The following is a 15,965-nucleotide window of genomic DNA, read 5'->3' as shown; positions in this document are numbered from 1 at the left end:
TAAAATTAATTTGAAAAGGTAAGGAATCTCACACTGGTTCAAATAGGCTACTGTAGTGTATAGGTTTGATTTATGTTGAAGTGTTTGGGACATGGCTTTTAATGGTGAGCCTTTTGTTTTTGTAATCAGGCTCTCAGAGTTTATTAAAATTTGTATTTAGATTTATCGGCCAATATATCGGTTATCGGCTTTCAAATATTAAGAATTATCGGTTATCGGTATCGGCCAAAATGTTCATATCGGTGCATCCCTAAATACAATTTAAATAAATATTTGATCATCCTCTATAATGCGGTCGTTATTTACGTCTCATATCAACAGTAAACTGTTGTGTTGCCAAGGAAACGAATGATGCTTTTGTATTACATTCCAAAGAGTGGCTGTTATCAGCCCCGCAGTGGAAAACAAAACCAGAACCGTACCAGATGGCCTTGATCGGCACTTAATAGAACGGTTACGCAATGAGAACCAATCGGCCCGAGGGTGGAAAAGCGGCTTTTGTCCTGTGTCGGCCACCGTAGCTTCTATACAACTATAGTCTACGTGCTTCGAAAGGGAGGGGTGAGCGGTTGCAATTCACAACCTCACTGCTAGATGCCGCTAAAATTTACACAGTGCAGCTTTAAGTCATTTTGACAATTAATCTGATTAACTTTTTGTGCTAATGAAAATAGACTCAAGTGAACAATAACCGTCAAAATCAAACGATTCCTCGATCCACTATCAGAGTAGACTTGCGCATAGATGAACTCAAAGCTAACAGATATGGACTAAATCCTGCAAAACTCTTAATTTGGATTTCATATGGTCTTTAAGACCTTTGATACTGAGTTTGGTACTGAGCTTACCTCCTCCAGTGTAGGGATGATCTTCAGCAGAATCTCACCAATGGTCTCTATATCTGCACTCACACTCAGGATACTGTAGCAGCACATCAAGTGAAATGAAAGACAAAAGCAAAACAAACGGATACAAAACTTTAGATCCTGAGCCCTGCTGCATACCACAAAGCAAAGAAGTAGGGGGAAATAACACTTTCAACCAAAATAAGTAAATGAAAAAAAGAGGGCTGCTGAACACGTTTTAAGTCTTCCAACACTGGACTGAGATACGGGCAATTGACATGCACTCAGTTGTCGCACATTCAATTAATACAGGCCTTGAAGAGATGGGCGACAGTGGAAGGGCTAAGACTGAACAGGCACTGCACGGCTACACGAGCCGAGAGAGAATGAGAGAGAGAGCAAGACAGGCTTGCTTACCACTATCCCACCACCAGATCATTTGGGAGAAGACAGAAAGAAATAAAAAAAAAAAAAAAGAAATTAAAAGTCTCTTGCAATTCTATGGTGCCATCAGCACGTCACATTCTCTCAACGACGAGAGAAACTAAAACAAAAACTAACAGAAGCAGCAAAAGAACAAGGCGAAGGGGAAGGGAAGAATGAGAGATTTTTGCAGATTAGGAACCAGAACGTATGTGGGCTAAGAGAGAGAAAAAAAAACAAGGGGAAGGAAATGCAGCACCAGAGAAAAATCAAAGACAACAGTGATGAGTGACAGAGAGGGCCGCGCCACGGCACTAGCTCAGAATCATGGACAGTGATGTTGTGAACAGTGAGGGGGGCTCAGGGGTTGGGGGCAACAAGGACAGAGCGAAAAAGAGATGGGCTTTTCAGTTCACCATCAGTATCATCAACAACGAAAATAATCATCCAAACTAGGGCTGGGCAGTATAATGATGCATAGGAGATATTTCACTTTATTATGGCAGCTATATTTGCACGCATTAATGTGACAAACTGTTTTAAGTTACCGCAAGGACCAAGGAGTAATGCACCTAAATAAATTTTTTCACAAAACAACGAAACTGAAATTAAGAGTTTTCATTTAGCCGAGAACTGAAACTTAAAATAAAGTTGCTGTAATTAAATTATGGTAATTGAACTTGAAGCTATTCAGGGTGTCATGTTTTCAGGTGATAAATTACATTAAAGTATTAGAATGAAATATTAAAGTTCATAATGAAACCACTACTCTATAGAATAATTTTGTTTGCAGTGAAGGATTTCAGCCCTCCAAAACTATTTTGGCCAAAACTGAAAATAATTGTTTGCCGTTTCAGCCACATATTTTTGATTAGCAAAATTTCGGTGCATTACAATAAAATACAGAGTAGGAAAAATGGTTGTTGAGGAATGATGCAACTTCTCAAATTAATATTGAATTCAACTGATGCGTGGTCACAGGTGTGCCTATTTTACAAGCATGATCACAGATTATCAATTTTACAATATTAGTTATACTGTTTTGAGTCTTTCCTCTTACAAACATTAAAGCTGTTTTTGCTATCAGACTTAATCATTTGTTAAGAATAATCTGATATTTTGGTTTGTATCCATTATGTTCCAAGTAAAAATTTAAATATAAAAAAGGTACCTTTAGCTTGAAATGCATTTAATTCATTCAATTATCCAAAAAGCGGAATTACAACTTAAAAACTTTTTTTGTTTTTGTTTTTTTGAATGTGCACCAAAATAACATTATGGTCATACCGCCCACCCCTAAACCACACATTTAGCAGAGACTAATATGAGTGCAGTCTCTTTCCATCTGAGCCAGGAGAAGTGATTGATTACATACAATTCTGTGCAACAAAGAAAGTTCGCAAATTATATTCAAAGACTTAATGGGGGTGTTGGGGGAGGAGAGAAGACATATATATATATATATAAATATATACAAAAAAAAAATACAAATTAAATGGAACAATACACGTTTCTTAAAAAGGGGGAGGGGGACTATATGTGTGAAAATGTTAAAATGAAACAGAAGGCAGGTTATCAAAGACATGTGTTCTCTTTCTAATCAGGCAGTGAGGCAATAACTGGTGGGACATACCGCTCTGGGCCACTGCTGTCTGGGACTGATACACTGGCATTGTACTGCATTGGTCGTGGAGGTTGGCATTGGGCAAGGGCATTCAATCACATGATGTCAAGTAAGGTGCCCATTTAAGGAGGGGCACGTTTATGGGCGGGGCCAACCGGGGTGTCAGGTGGGCGGGCGGGCGATCAGGGGCGGAGGTTGGGCCAACATCAAGGTGGGCAACGCAGGAGGGGCAAGTCGATCCAGTACATGGGCAACGGAGGAAGGTGGCCAAAAACAAAAAAAAGTAAAGGAGAGGGAAGAGGGGGAGAAGGAATACATTTTTAATTGAATACAAGGCTTTACTCATTAATCTACTGTCCAATTTTCTTTTCTTTTTTTGAAGAGACTTGGCAAAGAATGCACAAGAAACAGGGCTGGACAGATCTGAAGACACTTTTAAATGTAGAACCACTGGGCAACAGTGGTTCATACAGGACTATGGGTCAGCTCAAGAGTCAAGACATCTGTAATTGGGTTTTCGAAGTGGGGGAGAGTGAAAGAGAATGCCTTCAACAATATAAAGTTGAGAAGTACTTCCCCTTTAATACACAATGTCAAAGACTCACAAAATAGCCCCATTCAGAGAGCTTGTCTGTCCAAATGAGCCAACCTATAGCTACAAAACGGAAGATCTGCCCTCAGGATCAAATGCATAAAAATCTTTGGAGGATTTTAATGGGCGGATTGGTGTCATGAGTTTTGATTTGTGGAATTTCAAATCTGACTGATTCGTGTTTTTGGCTGATAAAGCTGAAATGCTCATGAAAACAACTGTTGGTCAAAGGATGTTGTCAGAAGTCTTGTTAATACTTGACCATTAGAGAACATTGTTTAAAAGCTCATGATAAGCAAGCAGCATGGTCTTAATACTCACATCTGTGCGCAAGGCTTTAATGTTCTTGCCTCCCTTTCCAATCACAGCCCCTGCATTCTAAACACAAAATGACACTGTTAAAATCTTAATCATCATCTTTATTGAAGAAATAGAGGAAAAGTGCATGTGCACGGCTTTATTCACTTTGCTCTGGAGAAGCACCCTGAGTTCCACCATTTCATCTGCGTTGCGGGAGCGTTTGAATGCCTGTTCCTCATCCATGTCCTCAGCGGGGCGCTTGCCTGAGGGAACACAAATCTGACACTTGAGCCTAAAACAACAATTAACATTCCTGTTGATCAAACTTCTCGTTCTGATAAAGTGTCACCATGGAATTCCAAAAATAACCAGACACTAGTGGAGGAAGTTCTCACAAAATTTGCGGACATCTAGAAAGCAGTTTAACAAATAATGCCTTTTATTTAGGTTCAAATCCAAATGTATTAATATATAGTGGAGTCGAAAGAAGACCAACAGAGAAAATACTTTTACATTTTTAAAGTTTAACAATCAATCATATACACGTTGTGCTGAAAGCTAAAGCTTTTGGGCCAAGAGCGCAACAGTCAGGTTCTGGAAGTAAATGTCACATTCATTTTCTTCATAGAGGAATTGATTTTTAATGATAACTTATAAATCTTTAAAGACAGACCAACTGTGAGGTATATGCTTCGATGATATATAATCATTTTGAAGCCATCACTCCGCAATTTCAACTTGCAACTCGCACCAAAAGAACATTTTAGTGCCCACCGATTTCCATTAACCACTGCAAATAATACAGAGCCTGTTTCCATTATGTGTGTGTGTGTGTGTGAGTATTATGTATACAAATCTACTAAGGGGTAATATTGGAACAATGGTTTTAAAAAGTGATATTTCACTATTATTTATAACAGGATCTGCATTTTTTTTCCATGGGTTTAAATAAAAGGTTTTTGTTACAAGAGACAAAAACAACCATCAAAAAAAACCAAACAAACTTGATTTTCAAGTCAATGAATTTATGACAAGCCAAACATGTAAGTCTCTGTAATTTGTAATATGTCATTTATTTAAGCAAGCCATGAAATAAACTTAATTCCGTAAAATAAGTAGTATAATGAACTACGCAAAAAGCATTTATAACATCTTGTTTTATCAGCACATTTTAGAATTACCCAAACAGTTCCCAGCCCTTATGCATGTTATCACATCTGTCAAAAATTTGGCTGGCTGTCGGTTGCAATATTAGAACTAAAAACATCGACACACTGACGGGCATCAATCACTTCACTGAACACTTGCCAGCTAAGAAATAAACAATTATTTTAGGGGTATAACGATACATTGTTATATTGAGATTTCGCGATTAAAAAATGTGGCGATATGTATTGTTGATGTAAACAATGATTCACAATATAAAGTTAGTTTTATCAAAGGCTCAGCTTACTGTATTTATAAAGTATAATTCACCCCAAAATTTCAATTATGTCACCATGTACTCACCCTCATGTTGTTTCAAACCTATAAGATTTTCAAAGTCCATTCCTCTAAAACTTAAAATATACAAAAAAGGCATCGTAAAAATAATCAATCAAGTGGTCTAATCCAAATCTTCTGAAGAGACACGATGAACAAATATATACGGTAATGACACACATACTGTAGTAAACACTGACGTTTAAATGCTTGCGTGATGGGCGGAAATAACATGAGAGTGAGTAAATGCAGAATTAAAATTTTTGGATTAACAAAACATTCACAATTTGGGAATAGTCATTTTGACATGCTTTCTTGCGATTAGAACTGAGATTGATTGCATTGATCATCTGAAGCAAATAGGGCTGCACAATATATCGAAATATCGCAAATGTACATCGCAAGGGCACCCAATATCTGAATGATTTTAATAGGCTACTTAAACATTGAGTTTTAGGTCAACGATTATAGCGTGAAATAGACTGGCCACACGACTGTTACTTATGTGACTTGCTTGACGTTAAAAAGAGTTATTAAACATAATAACTTGCGAAAAACAACTCCTTGCAGTCTCGTGCTGTCTGACACACACACCAAAACGTGCGCACAAGCTATTCTTTTTTTCGTGTCTTGTTTACACGCTCGAACTGTCAATGCCTTCTTTTCCCAGAAAGAATGTGAAACACATAAATGTATCATTCTCAGATTTTAAATATTTTTTTTAATATAATTTGAATAGATTTTACACATTTAAAGCAATATCGTATCGGATTTCGAATTATTTAACAAGGATATTGCAGATAGCATTTTTCTTCAATATCGCACAGCCCTAGAAGCAAAGTAGCAAGATGAATTATCGATCCTAATAAGCATAAACGTAATTTAACTTTGTTTATAAAGTTTCAAGTTATTTGTATTTATAATTGTTATATTATAAACGCTGGTGATAAAGTTAACATGGTAACACTACAATCTGTCAATGAACTAACGTATCAGTAAACACATGGCATTCGTATCTCACTACGCTAACGTTATCCTGCCAGTACAAAGATGATCAAAAGATGACATTTCATTAACCAACCATTCAGAAACGTTATAAACGTCAGAAACCTTCATTTGTCAAACTTCGTTGGGGGCGTCATCTTGTTCGGGGTCCGACTCCGGTTCAAATTGAAATGGCTGCACTCAGAGACTCCCGTTGCCACTCTTAATCCAAAATATACCCTCAACTGTTGTCAAGGCAACACTCCACATGTGTTGTGTCAAAACGCCCCACAGAACAGAGGGGCGGGGTGAGCAAAGCTCATTATCATTTAAAGTCACATGTACTGAAATGGCTTGCTGAAAACAGAGCTGTTTTTGACCAGGTAAAATTAGTGTTCTTACAATACTAATGAGAATTTTTTATTAAATTATATTACAAACTTTTCATTTAGACACTAAAGAATCAAATTAACTTGTACAAAAATTGCATTATATGACCCCTTTAAAACGATATGAACGTGAACAGGGTTCATTCACTCGTCGGCCTCAGCTCAAACAGCAATGGCCAACATTATTGACTATGATTGGGTTATTTGAGACAGTCATATTCCTTTTAGATGTTTCTTTTTCACACACGATGGCTAAGAAAACACGCAGGCTGTCTGGAATCACTTGATAAAGTAGATAAAAATACAGTTAAGAGTGAGATGTGTAGCGCCATTCTGCCAAACATAACATTATAATGAGAACACTATAGAATGTTGTGAATTCTTTGTGCTTTAGTTGCCTGTGTTTGTCGCCATGACGGACATGCCTGGCAAAAGCTCGAAATGAAGAGAGAAAAAAAAACGGACAAAAATGTCCATCCCTATGCTTTAAAGGTAGGGTAGGGAATTTTCAGGGAGGCTAGACAATGTGAGCTTGCATTGAAAGCATAAGATCCCACCCTCCCTGCAGAGCACTCTCCAAAGCCACACCTCCTTCAAAAGACATGAACAGCAGGGAACAAACAAAAGCGTCATGAGAGACGACTTTAAACTACCTCATGTCTCAAAGCACATAACATTACAATACTGAGCATAAACAACCTAAAGCGATAGTTGCCCCAAAAAATTCTGTCATCATTTACTCACACTTAAGTTTTTACAAACGTGTATGAATTTGTTTCTTCTGCTAAACACAAAAGAAGAGATTTTGAAGAATATGAGGAACTAAACAGTTGATGGACCCCATAGACTTTCGTAGTAGGGAAAAAATACCATGGAAGTCAATCGGGTCCATCAACTGTTTGATTACTGACATTCTTCAAAATACCTTCTTTTGTGTTTAACAGAAGAAAGAAATTCATACAAGTTTGTAAAAACTTAAGTGTGAGTAAATGATGACAGACTTTTCATTTTTGGGTGAACTATTCCTTTAAAGGGATCCCATGGTGTCAAGACTTGTATGGCTTAATATAACTTAAATTATGTCTCTTACTGAAATATGTAGTAGAAAACCCATGAAAGATCCACGTTATTGAAAAAATCCATTATATATTTGGACAATGGGCGGCGCCATTTTGTTTGCTTTCTGGGTTGATGACGTAGAATGGTTGCACTCGGCAATCAACTGGCGCTACCTATAGCTATTCTTACCACAACACAACTCGAAAAATGTTTCAGAGTTAAACAAAACCAATCAATTGCTTTGTAATTGCATTTAAAACACACGTGCACACAAACTCTCTCTCTCTCTCACACACACACACACACACACACACACACACACACACACAGACAGACACACCAATATCGTACATAATTTATGTTATATTAAGCCATACAAGTCTCAACACCATGGGATCCCTTTAAAGAGCACTGACCTCTACCACCTGACTGCTGCAGATTCATTTTGATGTTCAATTCAATTCACATTTATTTGTATAGCGCTTTTCCCAATACATATTTCAAATAGTTTTGTCCAAATTATGCATTTCAAAAATGCATGCAGTTAGCTAACAATGTATTTATTTAAACAATGTATTAATTTAAGGCAGAAACAATGAGCTCATTGAAGCAATTAATACATGATATTATTGAAATGCATAAATACTTGTTATTACAATAGTTATGGCGTTACAGAGTTTTGGTTCAGAAGGAACAGTAAAAGTAGGCTGCTGTTTCATTTGCGGTGCTCGGTGACTGACGTCTAAAGGCCTGTACACACCGGGACGAATATCGCACGCGCTTATCGCCAGCGTTTTTCGTGACGTTTTTCGGCGCCTCTTGAGTGTTCACACCCAAGCGATTTCCACTGGCGATGCGCCGAGTGAACGTGCACATTCAGTAGATGCGCTCCCGGTACACAAGGTGGTGCTGCGGCACTTACGCTTCTGACACTCGCTTGTCACACAGAAGAAGAAGAGAGACAGTATTTACGTGCTTGCCAAAACCACAGATATATTATGTCTATGGCAAAACCATTCACACACTTTTTGCTAACTGGCAAGCAGCATTAGCAGCCCATCTTCTTCTTTGTCTACTTACTACTTCTTCGTCGTATCAATGTGTGCTCGGCAAGACCGATTTTGTGCTTGAGCGCCACCAAGTCGTGTTTTACTGTCACTTCAGCAGCTCCAGGCACGTGAACAAAAGCGCTGATCTCATTGGTCGGCCAGTTTTTAACGCGCCGCGTCAAAATAAAAAACGAACCCGAGGCGTTTTTTTTTAAATGACGCTTTTATGCCTGGCGTTTTACGCGTCGGTGTGAACACTCACATTGGCGCCCATTGTTTAGTCACGAGGCGTTAAACGTCGGCGATAAACACGCGCGAAAATCGTCCCGGTGTGAACAGGCCTTAACTCCGCACGGCATCAGAGCATTTCATGCTATGCAATGTCTGCATGAGCAGGGTGTGCAGAGGTATGACACTCGGTCTGAATGCAATGATTGGACGAACATTTTATGGCATTAGATATATATAGGCCTACAAATACATTTAGAATACAGAATTTCAAAATAACAACAACAACAAAAAAAAATTGCCTACCCTGCCTTTAACGAAGCCTTTTTTTTTTTTTAAATCCCTATGTAAAAAGAAACCTCCACAACTAAGGTTCACAGAAAAGTGGGCGGGCACTGTTGCACTCTATTCGGAGACATTACCGTTAGTGTCAATACATTACCGTTAGTGTCAATGTTACTGAAAGTGATCTCTTCGTCCTGCTGATCAATTTTTGTCTCCATTGTCTTCAGCCAGCAGTCAAAATGGAATAGGCTGTCCTCGACGGGTAACTCTAAGAGACAGTGTGTTGAGTGTTAAAACAATGGAGAAAATACACTGTTTTTAAAATCAACATGAAATCAAAAATATCTTTGTTTAATGAATACTAGGAATGCACGACAATATATAGGTCACCATATCGGAAACGGCCGGTATGTTCATTTTTAATGTTATCATCATCGGTCCCGATAAGAAAATTAGGCCTCCAGCTGTGACACTAAAATTGCACACTTTTCACCATGTTGTATTGCTTGATATATGACTGGAATCACTTTGAAAACGATAATACAAGTAAGTGCAACATGTGTAGCGCAACTCTGTCATATAGGCTTAAAATTATAAAGAAAAAATTATGTGCATTGTCCAATCGAATGGAGAGGCGGACCTTCCATTATGGTGACAGTTACCTTGATTAGACTGACAGGACAGCTGATTCGGGGGTTGCCTAGCAACATAAAAAAACCCTCTTTTCTAAATTTAAAATCGTCAACCACCTCGCGTTTTCAAACCTGAGAAACATGTTCTGTCTGATCGAGGTGTTACACCTTCATGACAAGCAGAGTCAAGTTCGCTTGTGCATTTGCAGCCTTTTGTTTTATGCAATTGAAAGTTGTAATATGTTTATTTTGTGTCTGATTTATCACATAAAGAATGCGTTTGGTCAGGTTAATTAACGCAGTAATAAAGCATGCAGCTCAAACAGCAATGCACGACATTAATAACTATGATTGGGATGGTCTTATTACATAATTATAATAATAACATTATTGTAATAAAAAAATGTTGTGAACTCTTTGGGTTTAGTTGCCGTGTTTAAGCATTTAATTTTTCTTGTATTATTTTTTTTTATCAACAATACGGTTTCATTAAAATCATTTTATTATTTTGTCCATGCGTAGGCTTAGGCTATTATATTTTGTTCATGGGACATGCATTTTGATTCTTTATACGCAAGTAATGTTGTCCAAAGACATTTTTTTGAAAAAAGAAAGTTGGCCATAGGAGTGTAAAATTCATATTAAAACAAAGTTAAGGAATATTGCACTGGTTCAAACTAGGCTACTGTATTTGTAAGTGACATGGTATCAGCCAAAATGTTCATATCAGTGCATCCCCAATGAATACACTTTCCTTGGTTAAAATGTAAACGATATCAATAAATGCACAATTGTTCATCAAAATGTAATAGCTTGCTCCATATCTGAAATGACTTTCAGCTGATGTCAAGGCTTTATTTTTCTCAACCCACATGTGTGGGTGATCAATCAGAACCATACAAAATGTAAGCAAGTTCTTAAAATCAAGAAATGAAATGTATTGATTATACAAAGAACTGCATGGGCCAACAATATGCACAATTATTAATATGATCTAGACTGAACAGGAAAACAATGATGAATACATGCTACAATGCTGGAGTGTTTGACTAGACAACAACAGAAAATACAGGAAGTGTTTCATCCTGCATTGCAAAACATAAGTCTGCTTATTAATTCATCCTAACTATACATGATAACATGGTTAGTTTCATTTATTATTTGTATACAAGACACTTATTCCCCAGAATAAACCAGTGACTAACCAGTTGAAAACCACTGGTACAGAGACAACTTTTCACAATCCCAATTTCCAAATGAATAAAATCAAGTCCTGTCCTACAGTTTTATCCTAATATGTCACAGAGAGTCAAACAAGCCTGTGTCTGAACCATGGGACAGGGATAGTAATAGATGACAATATTACGGTACTGAAAATAACCCTTTTCATGCACAATAGTATGTACATGCTCGTTTAAAGAATACCATGGAATTACCACGGTTCCGGCTACAAAAATGGTAACATACCAAGGTAATTTTCTGTTTTTTTTCTTGTCTGATCAGATAAAAATATGTTACGCAACCGGTTAACTTACTTTAAAAGCACATTCAAATTACAAAAACCAACTAAGTAAACAATAAAGAACGCAATAAACAGAAAACATTCTAATTCAATCAATTTAACAATTACAAGTTTAAATGCATTTTTAATGACACAAAAAGAAAAGAAAAATATTGAATGGGACCTGACGTTCACTAACATTCACATTGGTTATAATGACTAGTTTAGGGCTGTGTCAAGGGCCCGGTGCTTCAAAATGGTGCGCAAGTAACGTTAGCATTTAGCCTGCTAGCCTTACAGTTACAGTAACCATAACAGTACATGCCCTTATTAAATGACAACACAGCTGCATCTACTGAACTTCACAAGAGAAAACATGTCAATTTTGCGGACTTTAACAAGAAAATCTGTTAGGAAAAAAATAAAATAAACGTCCTATTTTTGCACTTACGATCTATGGACACAAAATGGCTTGCAAAAATGACAACACGGGATTTGGTTAACGTTAGTCCATTTACTTTACTTATTTATAACCATTTGTTTCTGCGTGCAATACTTTGCTTTGGTTAGATAACAGTTAGTATGGAGAATTAATGTCCGATGACTGTTCCGTCTGACCAGCAGGAAACTCTCCATTTTGAGAAATGCTTATCTTAGCAAGCTAGCAGGCTAATTTACAGCACGGCGACGTATATGATGGTCTAATTAACGCTCGACATTTCTGTAGTTTGTTATTCCCGGAAATAACAGCAACATTTTCAACGGACGTGCCTTTGTAGTAACATGATTCAAAATATCTAACAAACCTGCAGGCAGCCCTTTCCGTCACACCAATTTTCGTCCGAAATTTCTGCGCCTTTCTACCTTGATTTCATTGTAGGTTAGGTTTACGTGCAGTTTTTTTAGCTTAGTGATTGGCTACACCAGAACTCAAACGCGCAGCTTTATTGGTTAAAAAGACTGTCAATATAAAGGCTAAGAATCTAATTGGGTAACGAGGCTGTCAGTCTTGTAATATTGCCCCGCCCTTTAGCATTCGTTTTCATTACAGGCTGTCGTCATAGCAACTGAGAAGCGCTGTCGTTATCTTGCGTGGTTTAACAGCTTGGTATCATATATCATAAATAAGAAGAGAATTTGTTTTATCATCTTTTGTACTCAGAAATGAATTGTTGTTCAAGGTGCAACCTCTCATGGACTGGTTTGGTTCACACAGTATTGTGAAAAACAATAGGCTACAAAACTGGACCGATAAGAATACAGGACATAAATTATCTAGTAACGTTGCCTCTTCTTGACGACCAAAATAATAATTTGTTTATAGAGAAAATCTAATAGTTAATTCTGTGATTGCATCTCACACTGACACCGTGATTTTTTAAAAAACGTGTTGCCTAATGCCTTTGTCGCCCTCTCCTGGTAAAAATATAACAGTCCATCACCTTTCACTTCATATTTTGGCTCTAGCGATTTCCTAAAGCAAGGGCCCTCAGTGTACTCATACTGACATTAACTCAAAATATTTTTATAACGTGTGGAATCTGGTGCAGATGGGCTCTAACTTCTCTCACAAGATGAACGCGGACGTAGAAATGCAAGCATTGCTGTCGAAAGTGAGATTCAAAGGCGCATTTCCTGAATCCATCATGGCTTGCAGTTCACATAAACTGATCATTCGGTAAACACCCGAAGCAATATTATTTATATTAGCCTATTAATATAATTTCGTCTCCTTGCCACAGACTACACTGCGATTGGAATGTGAGACTGACATCAGTAGAAAAAAAAAACATCCTGGCATTTTTGTTTAGTAATTATTTTTCTAGATGCAGCCCATCTTGTGCGTCAAACAGCACGTCACTCTCCGGTAATGGCTATTCATGAAGTTGTGGTATTGCTGAAAAGAGCATGATGGAAAAGCAACACAGCCAGCTCATATACAGACGAAAAAAATGAAAACAATCAAGTCATTTCCCAAATGACTCGATATAAAAACAATCTTTCGACAGCCTATACCAAATCCCCTCATCCCTGTCAATCTCCCCAAAGATACCCCCATTGACAACATAGGTGATCAATTATTGCCGATATGGCGTCGCTGAGAGCATCTTTAACGTCCCCCTCCACATGTAATTACAGCGATGGCTGAGGGAGATGCGGTCGGTAATCAATAGGCGCTTGCAGGTACGCGCTGCTGCCTCTTCACACGCGCGCGCACACGCACACTGTCTCGCTTGTTTTCTTCCTCAGCGCTGGATGTGAGACGTCAGCGTCACCACCGCAGCCCGTAGACACACACAGCCTGCGGCCACACGTTTTACCACCGCGTCTGGAAGAAGCGAAGACCGGATAGCGCAACATATTGGCACGCGAACATTTCCCCGTTGCGTTATCACCTTTCTGCGGAGACCAGAAAAGGCCACTCCATGACTGTCTCGCGTCGCGCACAACGTCTTTGCGCATCCCACAGCAGCGGCGTCTCATCTCGGAATTGCTGAAAATACTATAAGACATTACACAACAGTGAATGCATCGCGCTAGACCTGCTATGACCGCAGGGGTTCATGGAATGGCTCGCTGGGGGTTGTGTGGGGTTTTATTCGGGCTGCTGAGGCTCAGCTCGGCTTGTCCTGTGTCGTGCTGTTGCAATGCCTCGAGGATCTCGTGTATCGATCAAGAACCAGGGATCGAGGATTTCCCTGTCTTGGTGCCAGAGTCTGACATGGAAAACATCACGGATATGTAAGTGGAGTGTTTTAGTGAGAAATAAACCGGGAGACCTGCTCCAGCTTCACGGATGCGTGAAAGAGAGAGAGAGGGGGGGGGGGGGGATAACATGCGCGTGTGTTTGTGAGCGTGTGCGCGTGAGGTGTGTGGGAAGATTCCTCAATTCGTCGAGGGACAAAATAAGTTTAGTGCATTGCTATTCCATGACATCCTCAACCTGGCCATTTCAGCCACCGCTGTGAGCATGTGTGGAGTTTGCTACGATAATTCAGGACATCAAACAAGACCAGGCTGACATGTAACAGACATTATGTCGTGTGTGCGAGAGAGGATGAGAGCGGTTGTAAGGGGTCGGGGACACGGTATATAAGCAATACGTTGGCATAATAGCATATCTAAAGGGTCTTTTTTTATCAAGATGATCACTCATAGAATAATTTAGTGGGGCTGCTGACTCACCTCATCTGACTTTCTCTACCATAGCATGAAAAAAATTGAAAACACTATCGGCATACACTCAAATTTATAAATCGGCCACATAACTCAATTAGATGCATATCGATGAAGATACAGCGTCCGCTTTATAGAGATGTATCAGTGCTGATCTGATCTGCTCGAGTGCCTGCATTAGGCAGCACTGACTGACTTTGAGAGACCGTCAAATGGCTTGGTCTTGGGGAAATATATCCCTTTAGGCCTGTCGTGAGGGAAACGCTAATAAATTGCTGTTATTTCCGAATGAAATTAAGTTTTACGCGTGCATTATTCCAAGAATTGTTGTGTATGGGCTAGTTGGGGAGTAGTCTAACGTGTCCGCAGAGCAATAGGCATCGGCGCCTACGCAAATATGTCACTCCGTTTCCACGACAACGGCTCACTGGACCCACTCCAGGCATGTGCGCGCTGTATAGTGAAATCATGGCTTTTTCACGCGCATCTTTATTATCTGGTTCATATGGTGACGGATTTGACGGTTGATGTCAAATTAGAGCTGTCTCAGAAAAAAAAAAAACTGCCTGTTGATATTTTAATTTTTTGCTCTCATTTTGCAATCGTTGTTTTTGCATGCCAGTGCGCAATGAAAACAGTTGGCTTGAATTTGTTTTTGTTAGGCGAGTAGCTATCTTGTTCAATTATACGTTCTCATATAACTACTGAAATTTATTACACTAGCTAAAAAGTAAAATTTTCTTGGAAATTGACTGCAATGTAAATACCTTGGTACATCCCAGCCAACAGACCCATGTGGGGCCCAAAGGGCTTGCACATGGGCTGATATCAGTTGGGACCCAGCTAGTTTTGTCCTCAGTTTCCATGGAGCCCATATGGTCGATGATGGGTCTCTTGATGGGCTTATACCGGGCCCATAGGGGTAACCCAGGTAGTACCCATTTGGGCCTACATGGGTCTGCCCATATAGGTTGATGATGGGACCCAGAAAGGTGTTATGTAGGGCTCTTATGGGCCACAACGGGTATATATATATATATATATATATATATATATATGGGCTATCAAATTTTCTGTTTGGGTTACCTTATTTTACGGTAAACCCCTAAATACAAACATTACATGCAATCCACTAAAATGTTAAAGGTATTCAATGAACAGAAACCAGTAGTTCATGCTTTACTTTATTAAGCAAGGTTTATTTGGAATAATTTTAATATGACTATTATTACATTTACAATACAAAATTATCAAAAAAAGTTGAAGTTAAAGTGAAGCTCCTGACAAACTTAATTTGACAAAACTTGTATTGTTTATATATGCATATATGCACACTCTTAGATAATGTATTTCACAAACAAATCAAAGAAAAAACTGTGCAGCTCCTTCACGCCT

General features: G+C 38.6%; 2 protein-coding genes across 13 annotated transcripts in view; one reads left to right on the top strand and one right to left on the bottom strand.

Moving 5' to 3' along the window:
- Positions 1-12,302, bottom strand: part of hnrpkl (heterogeneous nuclear ribonucleoprotein K, like) — a 29,418-nt gene extending 17,116 nt beyond the window's left edge. For 5 of the 12 annotated variants that reach the window (XM_079814542.1, XM_079814546.1, XM_079814543.1 and 2 more), the window contains exons 1-6: positions 12,200-12,273; positions 9,418-9,528; positions 3,950-4,047; positions 3,806-3,862; positions 2,902-2,945; positions 849-921 (exon numbers count right to left, since the gene is read on the bottom strand). In XM_079814542.1, coding sequence (XP_079670668.1) covers positions 849-921; positions 2,902-2,945; positions 3,806-3,862; positions 3,950-4,047; positions 9,418-9,478 — 333 coding nt within the window. In that variant the 5' untranslated portion in view covers positions 9,479-9,528; positions 12,200-12,273. Of the gene's footprint in view, positions 1-848; positions 922-2,901; positions 2,946-3,805; positions 3,863-3,949; positions 4,048-9,417; positions 9,529-12,199 lie in introns of all 12 variants that reach the window. The other 7 variants (XM_079814538.1, XM_079814547.1, XM_079814549.1 and 4 more) reach the window with 5 other exon arrangements.
- A 1,323-nt stretch (positions 12,303-13,625) lies between these two features.
- ntrk2b (neurotrophic tyrosine kinase, receptor, type 2b) overlaps positions 13,626-15,965 on the top strand; it is a 32,686-nt gene continuing 30,346 nt past the window's right edge. The window contains exon 1 of the mRNA XM_079814574.1: positions 13,626-14,135. Within this exon, the coding sequence (XP_079670700.1) occupies positions 13,921-14,135 (215 nt within the window). The 5' untranslated portion in view covers positions 13,626-13,920. The remainder of the gene's footprint in view (positions 14,136-15,965) is intronic.

The sequence above is a fragment of the Gobio gobio genome (assembly GCF_949357685.1).
Source record: "Gobio gobio genome assembly, chromosome: 4".
Taxonomy (NCBI): domain Eukaryota; kingdom Metazoa; phylum Chordata; class Actinopteri; order Cypriniformes; family Gobionidae; genus Gobio; species Gobio gobio.
Note: the sequence above shows the minus strand (reverse complement) of the source record. Positions and strands in the feature narration are given on the sequence as shown.